The sequence below is a fragment of the Haliotis cracherodii genome, unplaced genomic scaffold, assembly GCF_022045235.1.
Source record: "Haliotis cracherodii isolate W230 unplaced genomic scaffold, xgHalCrac1.p SCAF_9, whole genome shotgun sequence".
In the NCBI taxonomy this organism is placed as follows: Eukaryota; Metazoa; Mollusca; class Gastropoda; order Lepetellida; family Haliotidae; genus Haliotis; species Haliotis cracherodii.
Window position 1 is genome coordinate 29,928,854 of NW_027266343.1, and position 26,306 is coordinate 29,955,159.

At 41.0% G+C, this 26,306-nt stretch overlaps 1 protein-coding gene across 1 annotated transcript; it reads right to left on the reverse strand.

The window, feature by feature from the left end:
- Nucleotides 1-1,889: 1,889 nt before the first annotated feature.
- LOC139452041 (uncharacterized) lies at nt 1,890-22,326 on the reverse strand. Its single transcript, XM_071233327.1, has 12 exons — nt 22,263-22,326; nt 22,066-22,156; nt 19,620-19,836; nt 17,730-17,780; nt 17,013-17,060; nt 13,954-14,040; nt 11,831-11,867; nt 11,123-11,190; nt 10,872-10,931; nt 10,057-10,111; nt 9,398-9,497; nt 1,890-5,433 (listed from the first exon to the last, which is right to left on the reverse strand). Exons 1-11 carry the CDS (start codon nt 22,306-22,308, stop codon nt 9,421-9,423), a joined length of 837 nt encoding a protein of 278 aa, XP_071089428.1. The 5' UTR covers nt 22,309-22,326; the 3' UTR covers nt 1,890-5,433; nt 9,398-9,420.
- Nucleotides 22,327-26,306: the final 3,980 nt, after the last annotated feature.

A 26,306-nucleotide genomic window follows, 5' to 3' on the forward strand; every position in this document is an offset into this window, starting at 1 on the left:
CTGACAGCACCATGAGATACACTGAGGGCTATAACCATGGTAACAAGGACACAATTAAAGGAAGGAACCTTAGATACAGTAGTGTTTCACTTTTTTTATGATGTTGTGTGTAACCATCCACACGGTCAGGATATGCAGGTCATGTAAATACCCACCACCAATTCATTAAGTCGGCGCTTACAATCAGTCTAGGTTCATGGGGACGTATTTTAGTATTAAAATTTTAATCTCGGAATCCCTACGATTTGTCCACTTGCCAAAGAAAGGGTCACTGTGATTGTACTGAGGAAGGGCAGCATACAAAAATACAAATACCAGCAGCTATCCGGGACAGAAGATACACTGCTGTTACAACAGGACAGGTATCCAGCATGTTGGAAACACGAAACATTCACAGACGTAGCGTCAAACTTCGTTGAGGACAGTTCTTTGTTCCTAGACCTACAAGATTGGAAATGATACGAATGATTGGAAGGAATGTTTACAACTGCTTTTATGTTTATGTCACTCAAAAGAGTGAGTGAGTATTGTTTTATGCCGCTTTTAGCATTATTCCACCAATATCATGGTGGGGGACACCAGAAATGGGCTTCACACATGGTACCCCATGTTGGGAATCGAACCCGGGTCTTCGGCGTGACAAATGCACACTTTAACCACTGGGCTACCCCATCGTCTCCTTCCATAGACTGAAATTGAGTGTTTTGAAGCAGTGATAAAATATCCTGTTTGGTCCAAGAAAAACCTCCAAAGAATATTATAAATTGTTTATTTTGAAGAAAATCTGTCTCTGACAAAAGATCCCAGGTATCCCCCAGAGTATTAAATGGTGGACCCATTGGAGATTCAAGTTATGCTCTTATTTCCTGAAGTAAACAGTTTCACTGCAATAGTTTCACGCAATATAAGATTCCTAATTTATATAGGCTTGTTCATGTTAATGTTTGGCCAATTCTTATTTGCATCAAACAATACTAGCTTCATCTTGATTCGGGCTGGGGTTTTATAAAATAAAATAAACTGTCCCCCAAAATGCTTGACAAAAATAATTATGCTTAATATTGTTGGAAAAGGAAGAAATTGTCTGCCACAAAAATTACATTGATGCAAAGTGCTTACTAGAAAAAAACCATTTTGGCTCAGTTTAATAAAAATATATCTGGTTTTGCAGTTTTAGCTGAAGAAATATCTAGTCTCAAGCCCCCCAACCACCAATAAACAATATGAAACGGCCTGTCCCCAAGGTACCATCTGGCAATCTCTCCATGGGTCAGTTACGGCAGGTGGACCAGGAGCAAACCTTGATCTTCAAATTAAAATGATGGATGTGTGGGTTTGGGGGCAAACTTGATCTCACAGTTTCCCCATCTCATTTAAAAGTCTCAACACTCATTGGCTGATTAGAAAGTTCACCTGACACAAATTTCTATGGCAGTGACCTCCCTCAAGAGAGGTACAGCATTGGTGTAAAACATCTGATTTTCAAGGTACCGTGTTTCTGCGTATTTCTACACCACCTGTCTCTGTCTCATTTGGAAACTTAAATCATTACAAAAGAAATGTTCCCTATAAGTACTATTCCCCTTCTTGGTGTATATGGCATGTCGCTAAGAAATGACATGTATCCACAAGATGAGTGACCTTTTTTATTCTCCATACAGAACTGTCTGTTCACATATGTTTTCAAGATCAGAAATCAGGTATGCTGTTCCAAATCTTCACTTCCACCTTCAGAGATTTTAGGAGGGTTTGCAAGAAATGTGATGAAGGGAGGTGTTATATTGTAGCAAAATATCTTAATTCAATGTGATTGGGTAATGAACAAAAGCTGAGGTGTCTTAACATAGCTTTCAGAAAATCACCCTTCATTTGTCAGTGACAAATTGTCACTCACTGAAAAGGTCAAAGTCGAAAAGTCTTTCCTTACCAACAGAAGACACATCACCTCTAGCTCAATATGTGGAAATCATTTTGTAGGAACAGTATCAATAGTTATCAAGTTCTGTCCCCGGGAGTCCCAATCCCATGTCAGACTATTTTCAATACAAAAAATAAAAATAAAACACTTAAACGCTAAGTAGCAAATGAAATGCTTCATGACTGTGTGCAGTGAATAATGAGGAAATACTGAATGCTTTTTTTCATTCTTGTCTTACTTTCCACTGAGATAAGTCTTTACAAGTGAACATTCTGAAGAAAATGTATAATATGCAAAGGGAGATAACTGCATGCAATGAGTCTGTCACACCTAAATTAGTTTCAAACTGAATTCATTTTATATGTCAAAGGATATAAGAAAAAGATTTTGCTACACCCTACACAAAGATTAAAAATGTCCCCAAAACGTCTCAAAATAAACATTTGTCTGTTTCAGTAATCACATTCATCCATTTGTATAATAAAACCTTTTTGTGAGATCATGTAAAATTAATGTTAAATGCCCTCGGCATATGGCCAATGAAGATGAAGATGACACAATGAATGGATGACAGCGCTGTAACTGGTAGACTATGTCACAAGTGTTGGGGCTGGAGATGACACAATGAATGGATGACAGCGCTGTAACTGGTAGACTATGGCACAAGTGTTGGGGCTGGAGATGACACAATGAATGGATGACAGCGCTGTAACTGGTGGAGTATGTCACAAGTGTTGGGGCTGGAGATGACACAATGAATGGATGACAGCGCTGTAACTGGTGGAGTATGTCACAAGTGTTGGGGCTGGAGATGACATGATGAATGGATGACAGCGCTGTAACTGGTGGAGTATGTCACAAGTGTTGGGGCTGGAGATGACACAATGAATGGATGACAGCTCTGTAACTGGTGGAGTATGTCACAAGTGTTGGGGCTGGAGATGACATGATGAATGGATGACAGCGCTGTAACTGGTAGACTATGGCACAAGTGTTGGGGCTGGAGATGACACAATGAATGGATGACAGCGCTGTAACTGGTAGACTATGTCACAAGTGTTGAGGCTGGAGATGACACAATGAATGGATGACAGCGCTGTAACTGGTGGAGTATGTCACAAGTGTTGGGGCTGGAGATGACACAATGAATGGATGACAGCGCTGTAACTGGTAGACTATGTCACAAGTGTTGGGGCTGGAGATGACACAATGAATGGATGACAAACTGGCCTTCACAAGGGGCATACACACCTGGGAAAATGTCACTGCTTACTGTAAATTTCCACATAAAATAGCTACTTTTTAAAAACTCTATTGATTTTCTGACAAATTTCTTTAATGTGTGACATATTCAAGGTTTTATGATACGTAATTCTTGTGTATCTGACACAATAATTTCCTGAAATACTTGAAAAAGTTCTTGATACATGTCATAATCGACACAAAGAATTTGCCAAGGAAATCTAAATTAAGACTGATTATTTACAATATTTTTTTAGAGACACTGACTGCTGCTCCAGCAGTTGTTTAAAAAACAAACAAATCTAATAACTTAAATGAGACTGAAATAACTTTCATAACATAGGAACTTGGAATTTCGACAGTTCAATGGATTGCTGTCGCAATGTGTAACTGGCATGACAACACACCATCCAATCAGCTGGGAGTATTTCTGTCTAGCGTCTACAGCAGTCTACTGTATTTGACAGCAAACAAGGTTGTCGGGGCAAGTAAAAAAATAGCAGGGTCTCAATTCATTTTAAACGACTCCCAAATTTAGAAAATGATCCCCCAAAAGTAGGTGGTGAGTCATTATGAATCCCATTGTCACAAGACTATGTAAAACCCTTATACTCAATGTGAAATAACTGAAATTGATTATCTAATGGCATATTTGGTAACTGTTCCACGGCAATAGTTTTTCATCTTCCCAAGGCAAGAGAGTTAACTGACTATAAAAGTCCAGTTTCCATCCTTGCCGAACTAGGCTGGTATTATGGAGTTACATTTTTGCTGGATTAACGAGTCAATGCATAGTCCAATCACAATCGCGCACCAAAATCGAAAACCGGTTTGTTAACTGTTGATTGCAGGATTTGCAAAGCGTGTGCACCACCAACTCGTTGTCAGCAGTTATTTTCCAAATCTTTTCATGTTTTTAATCATGTGCTCACATGATTTGATGTATTTCGCGATGTAAGACACGTTTTAACACAATATATGATTATAGATCAGATTGTCCTGACCAGGGGCCACCATTTTGTGTGAAGCAGTGGCAAGTTATCAGAGAGGTGGAATCTGATTGGTCCATAGGAGAGGCTTAGAAGGGACATAACTGATAATAGCCATTGGTGGCGCTACTATCGAGCTCAGTAATTCCAGCCTAGTTCGGCAAGGGTGGAAACTGGACTTTTAGTCAGTTAACTCACTGAAATAAACCACACTTAAACATCCTTGGTATATAACTATTATTTTTGTGTGATTTAATACTTTTTTAAACAAAGTTGTGTCATTTTGTACAAATGTAAGGCATTTCAAGCTATTTTGGTGATTTTCACGTCTTTTCAAGGTTGACACTAAAAATCAAGGCCTTTCAAGAGGGACCTTAAATTCAAAGGCCTTTTCAAGCCTGAATGAACCTTGTCAATACAAAGTTATGATGGTAAATGGGTCCATGGTATATATCATAAGAAGCTGGAGATACAATAGACTGGACAATCGGTGGGGGGGGGGGGGCGAAGAGGAATAATGCTTAACATGTATCCAGGAGCATAGTCAACACCACAGCGTTCCCCAAAAACATTTCCACATGCAAAACAACCTGGAATGAACTGGTTTGAAAGTAAAAAACCTTTTCCTCACTGGTAGACAGAAATGGGGTTTCTGATATTCAAATGCCCTTGCAGCTCTTTCAACACGATGAATGTTTGCCCAAATGTACTATCCATTGAAATAGTCTCTGCTACAACACAACAGACAATGAAATGTATGCTTGTAAATTTCAGTGAAAAGTTATCTCGAAATTGTGCTACATTGTTCATATTTGTGATGCAATTAAAACTAGGGTGTTTTTTCCTCAATGATAAAACCTCAACGGACTAATTTCTTTCAAAACTACATGAGACTAATAAGAAATCTTTGATACAACCATTTCCATGATGTTATCAGACGTGTTTAACCACCAACATGGTTCAATAAGAAAATACCACTCTTCATCTAACGTCAGAAAAATAGACCTTCACATGGCACATGATAAAAATTAGCATATGATGTAATTAGTTGTGATAGCATTTCACAACAAGTCCAATGTTCACACAGTTCAACAAGTGCACTGTAACCATGGCAACACAACTGAATATGTAGTGACCTTGGCAACACAACTGAAGTGCACTGTAACCATGGTTACACAACTGAAACGGTACTGAACGACCAACTTGTGCAGGTCACTCACAGCGTCTTCAACAGGTGTCTTGTCCATCGCACTCATTCACTTAACAAGCAACTAGTTACACAATCTGAAACAGAAATTGAAGAGCAGAATAAACTGATATGACAAAAAATAAAACAAAACTTGTGATCCTGACTTCATTACAAGTATATATCAAATTGTCCTTGGTTCAAGACATACGACAAGATGAGACAAGCTGGGTGGGTATTGGGACATCAAGACAAGCAGGGTGGGTATTGGGACATCAAGACAAGCAGGGTGGGTATTGGGACATCTAGACAAGCAGGGTGGGTATTGGGACATCTAGACAAGCAGGGTGGGTATTGGGACATCTAGACAAGCAGGGCGGGTATTGGGACATCGAGACAAGCAGGGTGGGTATTGGGACATCTAGACAAGCAGGGAGGGTACTGGGACATCTAGACAAGTAGGGAGGGTAATGGGACATCTAGACAAACAGGGAGGTTATTGGGACATCTAGACAGGCAGGGAGGGTACTGGGACATCTAGACAAGCAGAGTTGGTAATGGGACATCTAGACAAGCAGGGTGGGTATTGGGACATCTAGACAAGCAGGGAGGTTATTGAGACATCTAGACAAGCAGGGAGGGTACTGGGACATCTAGACAAGCAGGGTGGGTATTGGGACATCAAGACAAACAGGGTGGGTATTGGGACATCCAGACAAGCAGGGTGGGTAATGGGACATCAAGACCACAACAATCATCTTTAAAAGTATAAAAAGTTGATAGAGCTAGCTTTCTGAGCAGACTTTCAACTATTTGAGGGAGTAAATGAGTTGGGCTAGTATTTCATGTTCAGTATGATCTAAGGCATGTTCAGAAAGGTCTAAGTATGGTCAGAGTGGTCCAACACATGGTCAGGTCTAACCAACATATAGCAGGGTCTAACCCATGTTCAGGTGGTTCAACCCCATGTCCAGTTTGGATGGTTGGTTTGTTGTGAAACGCCGCACTCAGCATGTTCAGTAGAGTCTAATTAATGTTCCGTAGGATCTAACCTATATTCAGTAGGGTCTAAACGAGGTTCAGTAGGGTCTTACCAATTTTAAGTAGAGTCTAACCCATGTTCATCAGGGTCTAACCCATTTTCAGTGGAGTCAAACCCATTTTCAGTAGGGTACAGTGGGGTACAGTAGGGTCTAGCTGTTGTTCAGTAAGGTACAGCTGGGTATAGTAAGGTCTAACCTATGTTCAGTAGGGTACAGTAGGGTCTTACCCGTGTTCAGTAAGGTACAGTAGGGTATAGTAAGGTCTAGCCTATGTTCAGTGATACAGTAGGGTATAGTAAGGTCTAACCAATGTTCAGTAGGGTACAGTAGGGTCTTACCCATGTTCAGTAGGGTACAGTAGGGTCTTACCCATGTTCAGTAGGGTACAGTTGGGTATAGTAAGGTCTAGCCCATGTTCAGTAGGGTACAGTAGGGTCTTACCCATGTTCAGTAGGGTACAGTAGGGTCTTACCCATGTTCAGTAGGGTACAGTAGGGTACAGTAAGGTCTAACCTATGTTCAGTAAGGTACAGTAGGGTATAGTAAGGTCTAACCTATGTTCAGTAGGGTATAGTAGGGTCTTACCCATGTTCAGTAGGGTACAGTAGGGTCTTACCCATGTTCAGTAAGGTACAGTAGGGTACAGTAAGGTCTAACCTATGTTCAGTAGGGTACAGTAGGGTATAGTAAGGTCTAGCCCATGTTCAGTAGGGTACAGTAGGGTAGAGTAAGGTCTAGCCCATGTTCAGTAGGGTACAGTAGGGTACAGTAAGGTCTAACCTATGTTCAGTAGGGTACAGTAGGGTATAGTAAGGTCTAGCCCATGTTCAGTAGGGTACAGTAGGGTACAGTAAGGTCTAACCTATGTTCAGTAGGGTACAGTAGGGTATAGTAAGGTCTAGCCCATGTTCAGTAGGGTACAGTAGGGTACAGTAGGGTCTTACCCATGTTCAGTAGGGTACAGTAAGGTCTAACCTATGTTCAGTAAGGTACAGTAGGGTATAGTAAGGTCTAGCCTATGTTCAGTATGGTACAGTAGGGTATAGTAAGGTCTAGCCCATGTTCAGTAGGGTACAGTAGGGTATAGTAAGGTCTAGCCTATGTTCAGTATGGTACAGTAGGGTATAGTAAGGTCTAGCCCATGTTCAGTAGGGTACAGTAGGGTACAGTAAGGTCTAACCTATGTTCAGTAGGGTACAGTAGGGTATAGTAAGGTCTAGCCCATGTTCAGTAGGGTACAGTAGGGTCTTACCCATGTTCAGTAGGGTACAGTAAGGTCTAACCTATGTTCAGTAAGGTACAGTAGGGTATAGTAAGGTCTAGCCTATGTTCAGTATGGTACAGTAGGGTATAGTAAGGTCTAGCCCATGTTCAGTAGGGTACAGTAGGGTACAGTAAGGTCTAACCTATGTTCAGTAAGGTACAGCAGGGTATAGTAAGGTCTAGCCCATGTTCAGTAGGGTACAGTAGGGTCTTACCTATGTTCAGTAGGGTCTAGCCCATGTTCAGTAGGGTACAGTAGGGTTCAGTCGGGTCTTACCCGTGTTCATTAGGGTACAGTAGGGTATAGTAAGGTCTAGCCAATGTTCAGTAAGGTACAGTAGGGTACAGTAGGATCTTACCTATGTTCAGTAGGGTACAGAAGCGTATAGTAAGGTCTAGTCCATGTTCAGTAGGGTACAGTAGGGTATAGTAAGGTCTAGCCCATGTTCAGAAGGGTACAGTAGGGTACAGTCGGGTCTTACCCATGTTCAGTAAGGAACAGTAGGGTCTTACCCATGTTCAGTAGGGTACAGTAGGGTACAGTAGGGTCTTACCTATGTTCAGTAGGGTACAGAAGCGTATAGTAAGGTCTAGCCCATGTTCAGTAGGGTACAGTAGGGTATAGTAAGGTCTAGCCCATGTTCAGAAGGGTACAGTAGGGTACAGTCGGGTCTTACCCATGTTCAGTAAGGTACAGTAGGGTCTAACCCATGTTCAGTAGGGTCTAGCCCATGTTCAGTAGGGTACAGTAGGGTCTTACCCATGTTCAGCAGGGTCTAGCCCATGTTCAGTAGGGTACAGTAGGGTCTAGCCCATGTTCAGTAGGGTACAGTAGGGTCTTACCCATGTTCAGTAGGGTACAGTAGGGTACAATAAGGTCTAACCTATGTTCAGTAGGGTACAGTAGGGTCTTACCTATGTTCAGTAGGGTACAGTAGGGTCTATCCCATGTTCAGTAGGGTCTAGCCCATGTTCAGTAGGGTACAGTAGGGTCTAGCCCATGTTCAGTAGGGTACAGTAGGGTCTTACCCATGTTCAGTAGGGTACAGTAGGGTACAATAAGGTCTAACCTATGTTCAGTAGGGTACAGTAGGGTCCTACCTATGTTCAGTAGGGTACAGTAGGGTCTAGCCCATGTACAGTAGGGTACGGTAGGGTACAGTAAGGTCTAACCTATGTTCAGTAGGCTACAGTAAGGTCTAACCTATGTTCAGTAGGGTACAGTAAGGTCTTACCCATGTTCAGTAGGGTACAGTAGGGTCTTACCCATGTTCAGTAGGGTCTAGCCCATGTTCAGTAGGGTACAGTAGGGTACAGTAAGGTCTAACCTATGTTCAGTAGGGTACAGTAAGGTCTAACCTATGTTCAGTAGGGTACAGTAGGGTCTTACCCATGTTCAGTAGGGTCTAGCCCATGTTCAGTAGGGTACAGTAGGGTACAGTAAGGTCTAACCTATGTTCAGTCGGGTACAGTAAGGTTTTACCCATGTTCGGTAGGGTCTAGCCCATGTTCAGTAAGGTACCAGTAGGGTACAGAAAGGTCTAACCTATGTTCAGTAGGGTACAGTAGGGTCTTACCCATGTTCAGTAGGGTACAGTAGGGTACAGTAGGGTCTAGCCCATGTTCAGTAGGGTACAGTAGGGTACAGTAAGGTCTAACCTATGTTCAGTAGGGTACAGTAGGGTCTTACCCATGTTCACTAGGGTCTAGCCCATGTTCAGTAAGGTCTAGATTAGGTCTAATCAGTAGGGTCTACCTTCATATAGATTCACTGCTGCTTCACTCAAGGTCATCCATGCTTCTGATGTGTTTGGTCAACCACTTCATCATGCCGAACATCCGAACCCGCTTCCTGCCTGCCACACAAACACAAGGGTTGACACCATGATCTGTGCCTATTATCAACATTTGATGACCAGATTTGTTTGTTTGTTGTTTAACGCTGCACTCAGCAATATTCCAGCTATATGACGGCGGTCTGTAAATAATCGAGTCTGGACCAGACCATCCAGTGATTGATATCATGATTGGGATACGATGACATGCATCAACAAAATCAGCGAGCCTGACCACCTGATCCCATTAGTCGCCTCTTGTGAAAAGCATGGGTTGCTGAAGATCTATTGTACCCCAGATCTTCATCGGTCTGATGACCACGGATCAACAGTTCAAACACGGTTTTGAATAAATATCTAACTGGCTGCAGATTCTCAATTTGATACTTAACTCAATAATACAATTACTTGTTACTGAGCTGATCAGTGTGGGAGGTACCCTCATTGTCACTCAGTAACCATGGTAACACATTTATAAATATAATATTCAGCTTGTTCAGTCAAAAGGTACATCTCCGTATGTGGTCATGAGAACATAAAGAACACCATTTCATAGAGAAAAGACTATCGAAATAATTACCAAATATCTTTTGTAGTTCTTCGTCACAAACCATAAATTGTTTATTCTTGGGATCCTGAAACACAAGTCATTAGAGACTACAGGTCTGTAAAACAACAAAATACACAACAATGCATTTATAAAAATCTGTTTAAAATTGAAAAAACCCAAAGAACATGCCCAAAAATGTTCCGAATGTTCCCTGAATACACATTTGACATTTTGTGACACCAAGGAGGTCAGACAAACAAAGGAGTGTTAACTGTTGATGTTCGTTTGTTGGTTTGTTTGTTATTCTCCATCTAATATACAATCATGTATGTAAGCAAGTATGTTACTTCATGTTTGTTTGTTATTCTCCATCTAATATACAATCATGTATGTAAGCAAGTATGTTACTTCATGTTTGTTTGTTATTCTCCATCTAATATACAATCATGTATGTAAGCAAGTATGTTACTTCATGTTTGTTTGTTATTCTCCATCTAATATACAATCATGTATGTAAGCAAGTATGTTACTTCATGTTTGTTTGTTATTCTCCATCTAATATACAATCATGTATGTAAGCAAGTATGTTACTTCATGTTTGTTTGTTGTTTAACGCCACACTCAGAAATACTCCAGCCAAATGACAGCGGTCTGTAAATAATGGAGTCTGGACCAGACAATCCAGTGATTGATATCATGAGCATTGATCCACGTAATTGGGACACCATGACAAGCATCAACCAAGTCAGTGAGCCTGACCCTGTTCGTCGCCTCTTACAACAAGCATGGGTTGTTGCAGACAGACCTATTCTAACCCGGATCTTCACGGGTCTATGGATGCCTACCTGCAGTTCTCGCTCCCTCATCACCTCCCACATCCGCTTCACTATTTCATGCCGAGACAACTGAAACACAGGACATAAACAGTGGGGAAACATACATGTACCTGTGAGAAAATAGGACCAATGCAAGTTTGATTTGTTTTCAAACCAAAAACATACATTTCTGCTTTCCATTTGTGACCAGTTGACACAAACAACCACTGCATACATGTGCAGTTTATTGTGAACATTTGACAGCACAACACTTGTCCTACCTGGTCCTGACCAATGACAGCCGCAAGCTCCGGTGACAGTTGACACGGCTTGCTGTACATGGATGTTCCTGAAGCAAGAGTGAGTGAGTGAGTGAGTGAGTGAGTGAGTGAGTGAGTGAGTGAGTTGTTTAACACTACAACAATATCACAGCTCATCGCCAATCCTTCACATAACCCCACCTCCATGGCCTAATGGATAGAGTGTCTGCCAGGAAAGACGGTGGTGGTACTTGTTGTTGATCCGACTGGCGCTTGGCATTAAGAGTAGTACTCAAGGACTCGGAGTCAGTACACTGTGTCTGAGGGGTATTCATATTAAACTGCAGCATGGTACCTCAGTGTTCTAGCATGAGTCTGGAATACCACAAGCAGATTCATAACCTCTTATGTTCTCGTACACAGTGATCACATTTAGACTCAATTCCTGACCATGACGCTTACCACCTTCCCCTGATTTATAATATAAGTAGTATGCATGTTGTCTGTTGACACAAACAGCAACTTTCCAGCTATCCACTGTCATGAAGCCCCATGTTAGATTGCAGAACCTACTCACAATCCTAGTTGTGCCTTTCATTATTATTTCTCCCAGCTCATTAGCATCACTAGCCAAAGAATGATGCAGTCTTTATGACAAATGCTCACATGAATCTTCAGTCAAGGTGAGCAAAACAAAGAGAAAGAAAGAAAATCAGCTGAAGATAATACCTTTCCTTTCTTTCTTTTCTTTAGGTTTCCTGGGGGCCTGTGAACAACAAAGTCACACATTCACTGAGTGAGGGAGTGAGCAAAATATCTAGGTACAATTGTGATTCCTGCGTAATTATTCAGGAAAAATACACAGAGGTTTCTTATCAAGGACACAAAGAAACAGCCCATCAGTTGACTGTATAAATCATACCAAGCTCAATGGCAACACATATATACCGTATTCGACGTAATAAGTGCCCCACTCTAATAAGCACCCACAGCGATATTTGCTAATATATTGGCTGGTGAACAATCCCAATTAGCACCCTTCTGATTGATCAATGTACACAAGACTTATTTATTCTCATGTGTTATATGCACCCTTAATTATGGGCAATTAAATTCTGGAAAAATATATCTGTCGTGTATAATACGCGCAGACTTTTCTTTTGTATCATTTCAGACTGTAAGCATACAGCACGAAATTTACGATCTTTTAACCCTTTCACCAAAATTATTTTCTAATAAGAGCCCCCTATTTCTAATTTTGAGAGCGCCCTGGGCGCTTATTACATTGAATATGTTAATGTAAGATGGAATGAGTGTTTTGAATGCCGCTGTATTGTTTATTCCGAATGGATAAATCTCTGCGTGAACTGACAAATGATCAACAGGAAGTCGAGTCAGGCGGACATCATCATCAGCCAATCAGGGCCTCATTCCACAAAGCATTCCTAGCACCATGGTGATCATAACTCCCATACTTTAACAAAGACCTACAACATTGCATGAGGTGATAATAACGGCAATATGCCACCACACAGGGTGACGTCACCAGAATATCTGAGGTTTGTTTGCTTGGTGTTAAATGCTGCACCTATTCCAGCAATAACCAAGTCTGAACCATGAGATAGGGGTAGGATGACATGCATCAACCAAGTCACTGAGTATGACCACCCGATCATGTTAATCATGGGTTGCTGAAGACCAACTCTAACTCGGCAAGCCTCGGAGTTTTAAACTGTTCGTGACACCTGTTGACATATTTGATATCAAGAGATTCTCTATTTGTGTTTGTCTGGATTCTCAGCCGTGTGACTGCCAGTGAAAACATATCAGCCAGGAGTATCAGTAATGATGTGAGGCTGCATCACCAGGTATGTCCTGGTTCACTCCAGTGAGTATATGTTTAAAACAAAACCTTGTAAGATGTTAGGACAGATGCAGTGCCACACAGTCCCCGTTCCCCCCAACAAAGGAGTCCCGGGGACCTGGGCTTCCCTGGTCTCCCTACAGTGGAATCTCCAGGTGATACCCAGTAATGTACTTTGTCATGCCATATATGGACATATGTACAGGTATCCAGATTTGTACATCTTTCCGAGGCAAGGGAGTTAACTGACTGTAAAAGTCCAGTTTCCACCCTTGCCGAACTAGGCTGGAATTCCTGGGCTCGATCGTAGCACCATCAGTGGTTATTACGAGTTATGTCCCTTCTAAGCCTTTCCTATGGACCAATCAGATTCCACCTCTCGTATCACTTGCATTTGTTTCATACAAAATGGTGGCGTCTGGTCAGGACAATCTGATCGATAATCAAGATCTATATTGTGATAACACGAATTTTACCACGCGAAATGCATCAAATCATGTGAGCACCTTGATTAAAATCATGAAAAGACTTGGAAAATATCTGTTGGCGGTGCAGATGCTTTGCAAATCCTGCAATCGACCGAAATCTGCACGACAGTTTACTAACCGGATTTCGATTTCAGTGAGCGATTTTGATTGGACTATGCATAGACTCGTTAGTCCAGCCAAAATGAAACTCCGTAATACCAGCCTAGTTCGGTAAGGGTGGAAACTTGACTTTTATAGTCAGTTAACTCCCTTGCCTCGGGAAGATGGATTTGTAGGACATAAACCGATTGTCATTTGATATGTCCTCAAGATATATCCTCAAGATATATAATTAGGTAACAATAAGAAAGTCCTTTGAAAAGTTCATAAAATAATGAAAATGTCCTGATGCGTATTGTCGCCACCAAAAAAAAAAATTCAAATAAAAATCCAGTTTCAACAAACAATGTGACAGAGAAATAGTTAATTATTTTTGTGCTGGATATGACAGCTGTACTCACTACAGGTTTCTTCTGTGGCCGCCGCCGGGTCCTGAGATTCATCTCTTCCTCTTGCTGCAGCTGCTTGGCCAGCACCTCATCATCTACCTGTCACACAGAGGAGGAGCTGGCTCAACATACTGTCAGGGAGGGAGTTGGCTTAACTTACTGTCAGGGAGGGAGGGAGTTGGCTTAACATACTGTCAGGGAGGGAGGGAGGGAGTTGGCTTAACATACTGTCAGGGAGGGAGGGAGGGAGTTGGCTTAACATACTGTCAGGGAGGGAGGGAGCTGGCTTAACTTACTGTCAGGGAGGGAGGGAGGGAGCTGGCTTAACTTACTGTCAGGGAGGGAGGGAGGGAGTTGGGTTAACATACTGTCAGGGAGGGAGTTGGCTTAACTTACTGTCAGGGAGGGAGCTGGCTTAACTTATTGTCAGGGAGGGAGGGAGGGAGTTGGCTTAACATACTGTCAGGGAGGGAGGGAGCTGGCTTAACTTACTGTCAGGGAGGGAGGGAGGGAGGGAGTTGGCTTAACTTACTGTCAGGGAGGGAGGGAGCTGGCTCAACTTACTGTCAGGGAGGGAGGGAGGGAGTTGGCTTAACTTACTGTCAGGGAGGGAGGGAGCTTGCTTAACTTACTGTCAGGGAGGGAGGGAGCTGGCTTAACTTACTGTCAGGGAGGGAGGGAGTTGGCTTAACATACTGTCAGGGAGGGAGGGAGGGAGGGAGGGAGTTGGCTTAACGTACTGTCAGGGAGGGAGGGAGAGAGGGAGCTGGCTTAACTTACTGTCAGGGAGGGAGGGAGTTGGCTTAACATACTGTCAGGGAGGGAGGGAGTCCGCTTAACTTACTGTCAGGGAGGGAGGGAGGGAGTTGGCTTACCTACTGTCAGGGAGGGAGGGAGCTGGCTTAACTTACTGTCAGGGAGGGAGGGAGCTGGCTTAACTTACTGTCAGGGAGGGAGGGATTTGGCTTAACTAGGATTACTCTGCTCTGATGGAGGGAGTTGGCTTAACATACTGTCAAGGAGGGAGGGAGTCCGCTTAACTTACTGTGAGGGAAGGATCTGGCTTAACATACTGTCAGGGAGGGAGAGAGGGAGTTGGCTTAACTTACTGTCAAGGAGGGAGAGAGGGAGTTGGCTTAACTTACTGTCAGGGAGGGAGAGAGGGAGTTGGCTTAACTTACTGTCAGGGAGGGAAGGAGGGATTTGGCTTAACTAGGCTTACTCTGCTCTGATGGAGGGAGTTGGCTTAACTACCGATAGGCTTAAGTAAGACAGCAGTAGAAACATTTTTAGTCCACTTATCTTCATAATGATAACATACAGCAAAACTCTTAAAAATGGCAAATTTTCTACTAGACCTTATAATACTTTAACTATTGCGCAGTTTGACAAGGACTTCAGGACTGGTGCCAAATTCTAATGCTGGGGGTGTTGGCTTCACGAGGCATAAGTTTTCCCTGAAGGACTTGAAGGTGTCTGCACTGAGGGAATTGGCTTAACTCGGCTTAAGTCTGTGCTGAGAGAGTGAGAGAGAGAGGGAGTTAGCCTAACAGGACACGACACACCATCAACCAAGTCACTTAGCCTCTTATGGTGAGCATAGATTGCTGTGAAGCACTTCTAACCCGGAATACCAATATGTAACGCAGGCTCCATATTGTGTGGGAACCGTTGCTACAGCTAGTACACAAATCACTACTTTCACTTCATCAGCTTGTTGCCAATTAGCATCACAAATATTAACTATTTCTATGGAAGTATTACAGTTAAATAAGTTCATATGGAGCCTGATACAAGGAAACAGCAGTGTTTAGCACCAAGTTAAAACAAACAAGTATACAGTCAAGTCTCGTTAATCCGACACTCGTTAATCCGACACTCGGCTTTATGCGACACAAATGATGGGAACCGTTTGATTCAGTGCTATCTAGTCCCGTTAATCCGACATTCTCTCACTCCGACTCTGACACACCTAATTTGCAATGAATTAACAAAAAAATCACTCATTAATCAGTCTCGTTAATACAACACGGTGGTCAGCGTACTCCGTGGTCATCTGACCGCGAGTACACAACCCCGTATTTTGACACGCACTGGCTGCAGAGATTAACTTAACAATTAACAGGAAAAGCTATTCAAACCTGTATGTACAAAGCTATACAAATGTAGTTAACAAATTGAAGCCAGATAAATACGAACAGGTATATAAAACATGGTCGTCTGGTATGTAAACAAGAAAGCATGGATGACTTCATTAATATTCAAAGCCTGGCTACTGATCTTGGATCGGCAAATGCGATTGGAGCGACGCCACGTGGTATTGCTGTTGGACAACGCCCCATCCCATGCTACTGTCGTCATAACTAATGTGAAATGTCACTTTTTGCCACCAAACACCACATTGCTCATTCAGCCACTAGATGCCGGGATCATAAAGAATTTCAAGCTTTATTATAAGAAACAGCAAATGAAATTACACCTCCACAATGTTGATGCTGAAGAACCACAAGCCCTGGACGTCAAGCGAACAGGGGACTTTGAGAAATGTGCCTTCAAAATGTGAGAAACAGAAAACACTGACAGACTATTTTAAGTAGATGAAGCAAGTTGTTAAGACAGTAGCACTTGCATTTACATGAGGAAACGTGTGTGGTTGATGTGATATATTCAGTGAGTAATGTCTCTATTGTTACGTATAAATGGGAAAATTATTATTATTATTGCAGTGTCATTAATTATAAATTAAGGAATGAATTATTATACAACATAATATAAATATTTCGTTTTTAAAGATTTTATTACAAGGTACACACGGTTATTATCTATCGTGAAGATGTCCGATTTTCGATCACAAATCACTTAATTTCGTTAATCAGACATACTCGTTAATCCAACACAATCATGTGCAACCAACGATGTCGGATTAATGAGACTTGACTGTAATTTAGAAAATGAGTAAATTTTACTTTTAAAACATGAATTGGTCCATTGGTAGGCATGTTGTGCATTGTATCGTCAGGTGTAAGCAATCAGTTCATTACTGAATCATTGTATCCCGAATGAAGACTTACCTCATCATCATCATCGTCTGATAACGCACTGTCTGATGTCTTCTTAGGCTGAAACAGAAATGTTCAGCAATGGTACCATAACATTGACAATATGCAAGTCTGTGCCCGGGGTGAGGTGAGGTGAGGTGAGGTGAGGTGAGGTGAGGTGAGGTGGGTTTAACATTGCGTTCAAGATTATTGCACTAATATAGCAACTTGCATGTGTGTCTGCTTGTATTGGTCCGGACTAATGCCGATTTTATAGTGCTAGCCCAATGAGATACCATGCCGCAGTTTAACATGAACACCCCACTCAGACACAGTATACTGACTCCGAGCCAACCAGTCCTTGTTTCATTCCCTTACTGCCAAGCACCAGAGAGGGTAACAAGAAGTACCATCTTTTAACGTCTTTCAGTATAGCATGGCCAGGGAACGAATCTCCGACCTTCCACACTCTGACGGACACTAAGTCTGTGCCCAAATTAAACAGTGAAATCCCATTGGATCATACCAATGTATCACAACAGTTGCATGGGTTCCATCTGACAGCCAGCATAAATCACATGTACAGACTCTGTTAGAGTATTACAGATCATCTGTCCCTCATGAATTAATGTTTTAAAAATTAATTCAATTGGGAATCGAGCAGATCCACAATTCCTCATTTCTGGTAGGTTATTCTGTAAATATTGGAGGTATCTGGTCATGCGACCGCTGCTCATAAAAGTTTTGTACCTGTGGTTTCTTTTCAACTTTCCTCTTCTTTATGACTGGTACAGGATCGGGCTGAAACACATCACACATATCTCAATACAAAACACATCACACAGATCTCTATACAAAACACATCACACACATCTCAATACAAAACACATCACACACATTTCTATACAAAACACATCACACATATCTCAATACAAAACACATCACACACATCTCAATACAAAACACATCACACACATCTCTATACAAAACATATCACACACATCTCAATACAAAACACATCACACACATCTCAATACAAAACACATCACACACATCTCAATACAAAACACATCACACACATCTCAATACAAAACACATCACACACATCTCAATACAAAACACATCACACACATCTCTATACAAAACACATCACACACATATCTATACAAAACACATCACACATATCTCTATACAAAACACATCACACACATCTCTATACAAAACACATCACACACATCTCTATACAAAACACATCACACACATCTCAATACAAAACACATCACACATCTCAATACAAAACACATCACACATATCTCAATACAAAACACATCACACATATCTCTATACAAAACACATCACACATATCTCAATACAAAACACATCACACATATCTCAATACAAAACACATCACACACATCTCAATACAAAACACATCACACACATCTCAATACAAAACACATCACACATATCTCAATACAAAACACATCACACACATCTCAATACAAAACATATCACACATATCACTATACAAAACACATCACACACATCTCAATACAAAACACATCACACACATCTCTATACAAAACACATCACACACATCTCAATACAAAACATATCACACATATCTCTATACAAAACACATCACACACATCTCAATACAAAACACATCACACACATCTCAATACAAAACACATCACACACATCTCAATACAAAACACATCACACACATCTCAATACAAAACACATCACACACATCTCTATACAAAACACATCACACACATCTCTATACAAAACACATCACACATATCTCAATATAAAACACATCACACATATCTCAATACAAAACACATCACACATATCTCAATACAAAACCTAGCATCCAGAGTCCAAATTGTATCATCAGTTCATGGACAGATTTCTGCCAAGCCAGTGCTTGGTCATTGTTTGTGTGTTGTATACCATTGTGTAATGCCCTTCTATGTAATATTTCTGCTATATCACAGAATATAACGATGACTTGTAACCAGACGGTATAACCAGATCTTGCTCATAATATCAATCACTGGTTCATCTCATGAGCCTGAAATATTTTTAGAACCAAGAAGATCCAGGCTAGAATTGGTATTCAGTAACTTATGCTTCTCATAAGACTAAGAGACAACTAACAGGATCGGTGGGCACTCTCACTGACTTAGTTGATTCATGTCATCATAACAAAATTACATAGATAAATGCTGATGATGTCAATCACTGGATTGTCTAGCCCATACTTGCTTTTTTACCAACTACTGTCATATAGCTGGAATATTTCAGAGTGCGGCATTAAACATTAAACAACGAACAAACAATTATTTTCAAGGCCTTATCAAGTAGCTGGAATATAGAATAAGGCGAGCAGAGCTGGGAAAGCTCAGGGGTTATCGACTATTGTTTACAAATCTTCAGAACGGTTGACTTCCCATCCCTCTAAGGATCAGGTCACATTCCACAACAAGTTGTTAGCCCTATGATGAACGTAACTCACATATTCTAACATAATTTGACGATAGTCTAAGCGCTAAGATGGCTTTTTTTATGGGTACTATTCATTCACTCAGATAAAACTCAATATCCCGTTTGTTATTCTGTAAACATTCTCACTGCATCAAATGATGAATCGGAGTCGTCTCCCATGTCTTCTGCATCACTTGTGTCTTTTTTCGCCCGGCCATTTTGTGTCATGTGATCATTGCCTTTTGATTTTATGTTGGTTGTTTTCCTTGATTTGGACTTAGGTTCTTCCTCTTGCTCCTCCTTCTCTTCCTCCTCTTGTCCTTCCGTAATCATCTTCATGGTAAGGGCATCGATCTCTTGTTTCCTGTGAACCCAAAAACACATCGTAACACGATCCCACCTTTAACGTGATCTGCCTTATTTATTGCAAACAGTCGCCTAAAGTGATGCAATTCACTGAGCAGAGTTGCTTCCCTTGGGCATGCCAGTAACCCGAGACCATGGGTTTGAGTCCCAGTTTGCACTGATTATGTTCCCAGGTTTGTCAGCACTATACCCATGAGAGTGGCTTTCACCAAAGTGGTTAATGTCTGAGACTTTCTTTGCTTCTGGTTTTCCTACCACATTAAGCTGACAAGCCATGATGGAATACCCAACTAACTCACTGCAAACAGTGCTGCATGGCGATGGAACTAAAGTGAGTGAGTTAGGTTTTACGTCACATCGGGTGAAACTAAAGATGCTGTCTGCATACGAATCAATTTATGGGATAACTCAACTTCACATATTTTAGAAGGCTGACAGTCCGCTGTCCATTTCCTGTCAAATTCGAGACCTTGTAATCAGTAGATGACAGTGCCATGTGTGTTACCCAGACACTAGCTTTGCGTAATTAGGCAGAGCTCCAGACAAGCTGCGTATTTGTGCAAACATCACAAAATATATCACCATTACCCAATCAATTTTGAGTTGTGAGCGTAGAAATATGCATGGAAACAGTTTCTTAAAATAGTATACCACAACTTCGAGTTGCTGACCGATGTATTTATTTTTTAACTTGTGTATACTCGGACCTTGTGGTACTGTGGCATTCATCGAATGGAGGCACTTGTGATTTCCGGTAGTTCACGCGGGACACGCCTCTTAGCGGCTGTCTTTTAATCCAAATCAGTAACCAGGAAGTGCTTGCTTCACAAACAATTTCAATTTCCTCTAAATGTTCCGTCTGCTGTAAGTAAGGAGTTATTAACGCGTTGATACTTACTTCTGGCATCTTTTTTAATATTGCCATACCCCCATCTATCAATGGACAACGATATAACCTGCAACTTCCCCAGGAAACTTTCGCTATTGACCTGAACTAGATCATCTGCATATTCATGGCGACTAATAAGGTAACGTAAGTCCTCACGTTTTCCCCCCTCTCTGTGCCCAGAATCTGTTAGGAGATCATAAGGGCCATAATGCCATACTTAGAAATACATTCTTCACTAGTAGCAAAAAGATAAATACATACTTTTTACATGCTTTTTATTTATTTATTGGTGACTTTTAACATTTTTCCATTTTTTTAACAAATTATTGTCATCCAATACATTTCTGATATTTTGTTGCTGATGTTTTTGTTTTATTTTTTTCTTACTTTTCGGTAAATATACATTGATAACCTATTACTGATAGAATTTTAGAATTTTACTTGTGCTGTCTTTGCACTTGTCTGGACAAATCACTGAAGTAAGGCATCATCATACTAAATGGTTGGTAGAATTATGTCCTCTTTTGTCCAATTCGGACCTCCATACACAACTTTTCTCTGTACCCTGATATGATGGAGTTTTCTCCCTTGTCAAACAGAGCGTGAGGCACGGCTTTTACTCAGAGCTACTAATGTAAATAATGAACTTTTATCAGTAAAATATGCATTGTTTGATAAAATAAATGATATCTGACATAGAGAACACAAATAATCATAAAGGTTAGTGAGTGTATTTTGTTCCATTTAGCGTACATGACAAGTACCGCGATACCCCGAGGTTGCAGGCTATATGAGTAAATGTGCAATGGGTAAAAAAAATCTCTGGAGGTAGGTAAATTAACTGGAAGGTTGACGTGCAGAATATAATATATTTTTAAAATGAAAAATTCAAGACAATCAAATTGATTCTTCAGCTCTTCAAATAGTAGGTACACTGCAGAAGATATGTAGGCATATATCCTACCTCAATAATTGATAGATGAAGCCACTACTGAACATATACAAACAAAGCATTACGCCATTTAACAGTTACAGAAACAAATACAAATTTATTGTAATTAAAGGAGGAAATATCGATTCAGCAATAGAAACAGTTCCGTGTGTGCCTGTTTACACTAGGCGACAATAAACAGTCGCCATAGCGAGAATCGGGGAGTAAACACGTGTGGTTTCGCGACATCGCCCATCCGGTTCTCACGTGGTGACAACAAAATGTTTGTTTTGATCCCGTTTAGTGTAAACAAAACACATGCTATACAAATTGCTTGATAAGCGCTTAAATCTTTTGCAGGTAAACTAAACTATTTATCTCTTTCTACTTATTTTTCAACAAATTACCTCGCTGTAAGGTCGATTCCGAATGTATCTTCCAATTTTCGCCGAACTTTCTTCGCCGACAAAGAGTCGAGGTCGGCATCTTTCAAAATGTCTGAAAATTGAAATGGCAGAAAATACATTCAAATGATATAGGTTGCTTGTTGAATCTATCACTTTGATTTTATGTTCGCAACCATAATCTCAGCTGCATAACTTACTTTTAATGGCTTTCTTTAATTCTGCTGTTTTCACTGAGGCCGCCATGATGCAGATTCACACCAGGGGAGGTTACTCTAAATCTTTGTTAAAAGTCGCTTATTATCGTGGACGAAAACAAAAGGGGTTCGAATCAACGGAGAAAAATATTACGCGCTGTGGACTAGATCAAATCTTTATTAGGCGTGTAAGCTTGCCCCTTTAGGTTCACAAAATCTGCATAATTTAAGAAATGGGCTAAAAATTATATTTGTATTCATATTGACACTAAATATACACATAAGGATTAAATGCATTTTTCACAAATTGAGCATGAGCATATCTTTGTCAAAAGCACGTAAGCAAGTCTTCTTAAGATATGAAGATAAAAACAGTTTATACAAACGCATGAAAGATCGTTATCCTACTTTTTCCTTTGTAAAAAGGTTTTCAAAATCCGTTTGTTTCTATACATGTAACTATTATTTACATGTTTAAATATCCACCTAAAACGATCTCCATGTCCCTTGAAGACACGAAATATACAGAAAAGGTATATAACTGCTACGCGATGATTTGTTGTATATATTTGATCAAGTGGATAATGTTTCTATCAGAATTTGAAATAATGGTCCACGATACTTTATTATTGAATAAATAAAAAGTGACGATGTTACACACTTAATCCATGAGAAAGTTGTGAGCCGGCTTTTGTTGAGAATAATATCATTAAGCATTTAGATGGCCAGGCAAATGCAAACTGTACTTTATGGGAAGATCTGGCATGCCAAGATTTTAGGATTGCATATTATTGTGCCTTTAGTTGCCGTATACGGTGTCATATTAGGTTAGCAGAAAAAATATTTTACACTATCTGGTATCCATATCACACATGTCAAGTCAAATGTAAACTTGACACTTTCTTTCGTTGACGTTAACCTAAGAGTCCAAACCTTGTTGACAATTTTAACAATAATCTTTATGAATAAAGTCACAAACATGTCCTAAAAAAATATTAATGTCCTTGCACATCACAATTAATGACATAAAAACACAAAACAGTGTCGAATAACGAATTTACCAGAATTTTCATGTGAAATATGTGAAATGGGTGTTGGAAATCCAAGATGGCTGTTACTGACGGTATACGGTCTCATATCTTGGATTACACCACATTATACGGGCTCATGTGTGGTCAGTTGTTCTGCTCTCTGATTTGTCAATCTAACTTTCAGGCATGATTAAGTTGTAAGTACGTTCGGTGAAAAATACTACTCAAAAGAAGTTAAATAATACACGAATCTTTCATATTACTATACAGTCCAACTGAGTTGTGTCGAAGCTGAAGGTACCTACGTTATAAATACTTCGAGTTATCAGAGGTTCGACATAAATGACAAATAAAGAAGGAATACGCGCGGACCATGCTTTTACTTCGAGACAACCGTAAGGTCGACACAACGGTATTAAAGATGTCATGTGTCGGGGTTCTTTGACTTCTTTTATATTCTTTTTTAAATGTGTATATCATAAATGGACGATTTTGTTCGATTTCGGGATTAGGGATTTTCAACTTATTGGCAGTAGAGGTGACATCATTGTAGACGATATCATCATTTGAGGGTTTGTTTTACATGAAGCAGAATAGTGAGTACTTTACTCATAACAACGGATGCAAATAATAGCCACTGCGTGCACCATTGGACGCTATAGAGTATGGATGTTGGAATGATTTTAACTAATTGAATTGAAGCACGTATACTTGAGATTTATCTGATATGTCTGTTCTCATAAGAAACAAAAGCAATGTTTGGACAGTCCACGTCAGATATTCTTAATTCAATCACGCTTTCATTCAAGCAAGTAACTCCCCGTCTACAATAAGCATAAGAAGTCAGACATGCTATGTACATTTTAGCGTTGATTCGGTATGACCACCTTAGGATTCCCATTCAAATGCCAAGGACTCAGAGCTCTCATTTCAATGCTCCGTGCCCCACTTTCCATGTGCCCCACCTCCAATGTGCCCCACTTTCCATGTGCCCCACCTCCAATGTGCCCCACTTTCAATGTGCCCCACTTTCCATGTGCCCCACCTCCAATGTGCCCCACTTTCCATGTGCCCCACCTCCAATGTGCCCCACTTTCAATGTGCCCCACTTTCCATGTGCCCCACCTCCAATGTGCCCCACTTTCAATGTGCCCCACTTTCCATGTGCCCCACCTTCAATGTGCCCCACTTCCCATGTGCCTCACCTTCAATGTGCCCCACTTTCAATGTGCCCCACCTTCAATGTGCCCCACTTTCAATGTGTCCCACTTTCAATGTGCCCCACTTTCAATGTGCCCCACCTTCAATGTGCCCCACTTTCCATGTGCCCCACCTTCAATGTGTCCCACTTTCAATGTGCCCCACCTTCAATGTGCCCCACTTTCCATGTGCCCCACCTTCAATGTGTCCCACTTTCAATGTGCCCCACTTTCAATGTGCCCCACTTTCAATGTGCCCCACTTTCAATGCATTGTACCCGGTGTTCGAAAGAAGCAAATTGCCAGGCTGCCATCAGGACCCACAGACTTTAGAAGCTTGCAGTCCCTAACTAAACTCTTCAGGCCCTCATTTAAAAAATAAAATAAATAGACACGGAAATTTACTGCAGGCCAAGAGTCCCGAGGACTCAAGTATATAGACCAAGGAAAGTCACTGTCACGTCATCATGTTTGGACATCGTGTCACGTACCGAATCCAAATATGTTTGAGCGCTTCATTCACGTACAGCTGATACTTGTGGGCGTGTGGGTTTACCATGTCCCGCTTTGTTTGGAACAGCAGCGAAACGGATGTTTCTAATTAATATTTCATCAAATGAAACCATAGGCCGAGTAGACAAAGCTCTCACATGTATGGAAACAGGACCAGGTATATGTCTATCTTATTTAATTCAAATCTTTCACTCCGATAAGATACTTCTTGAAACAGCGGCATCGTATCTGAGTGAAGGAACCGGTTGTGTATAAGATTGGATCCATATGCCGTGTAATGTACACTATGTCCTGCAGAGGAAACAGGAGAAACATGGCCAAGGTATTCACGCATGATTCGATGATGAATGTCATAATCTCACTCACAAGATATATTAATAACAATCAAAATGAATATAAATTCAAATTAATAATCTCACTGTTTGAGAAAAATGAAAGAGGCCACTAAACAATTACTTAAAGCATCTTGGCTTTACCATTACGCAGTGTGTCTGTGTTGACAGTGTTTGATCAGGCTTGGATACAGAGTCAGTTGTGGAAACAGATCATGAACTGCACATATTCTCCTGCAGTGGGCTACTTTTATCAACTCAGGAACCCTTTCACGATCTCATTCATGGCGGACCGACCCCGAGCGTCCACTCGGAGAGGGGAAGGCCGGGGGTTCGATGCCCGGCCACGTAATACTCCAAAACGTTAAAAGATGGTATTTGTTGTTACCCTGCCTAGCGCTCGTCAATAAGGGGCTAAAACAAGGACTAGTCGGACCAGAGTCAGTTTACTGAGTCTAAGTGGGGTATTCATTTTAAACTTTGGCATGGTGTCTCAGAGGGCTAGCATTATAAATTCGGCATAAGTCCGGACTAGCCCAAACGCACGCACGCACGCACGCACGCACGCACACACGCACACGTTGCTGATAACTGCGATAACATTGAACGCGACCTAATATCCCATTTCACCTCACCACAATCTGGGCGACCACCAAAATAAAATTGTCAACATCGCGTACACAAGCTAATAGGTTACACTGTAACAGCCGTTTAGGTGCTTACACAAGGGTGAAGCTCTCATAATACGAATAACAACGCAAGGCAGCATGTCTGTCTGGGATCTGCGTGATGGTTAATATCATTGTCTTGTAATGTGTCACATCTCTGACACAAGATATATGTCACATGTGACGTGTGAGTGGTCATTTGGGATTTAGACGGCAAGGCGAAAAGGTTAACTTTGTCAAACACAATTAGTAATGTCAGACGACGTGCGCTAAAAGGGAGTATTGAATTGACCTGAATATATCA

What these genes read in the sequence shown, in the direction of transcription:
- LOC139452041 (XM_071233327.1), bottom strand. Translation starts at nt 22,308, where the DNA reads ATGGCGGCCTCAGTGAAAACAGCAGAATTAAAGAAAGCCATTAAAA. An exon ending in ATTAAAGAAAGCCATTAAAA is followed by an intron (nt 22,157 to 22,262) that starts GTAAGTTATGCA and finishes TTCAATTTTCAG; the next exon opens with ACATTTTGAAAGATGCCGAC. An exon ending in AGAACTACAAAAGATATTTG is followed by an intron (nt 9,498 to 10,056) that starts GTAATTATTTCG and finishes TTTGTGTGGCAG; the next exon opens with GCAGGAAGCGGGTTCGGATG.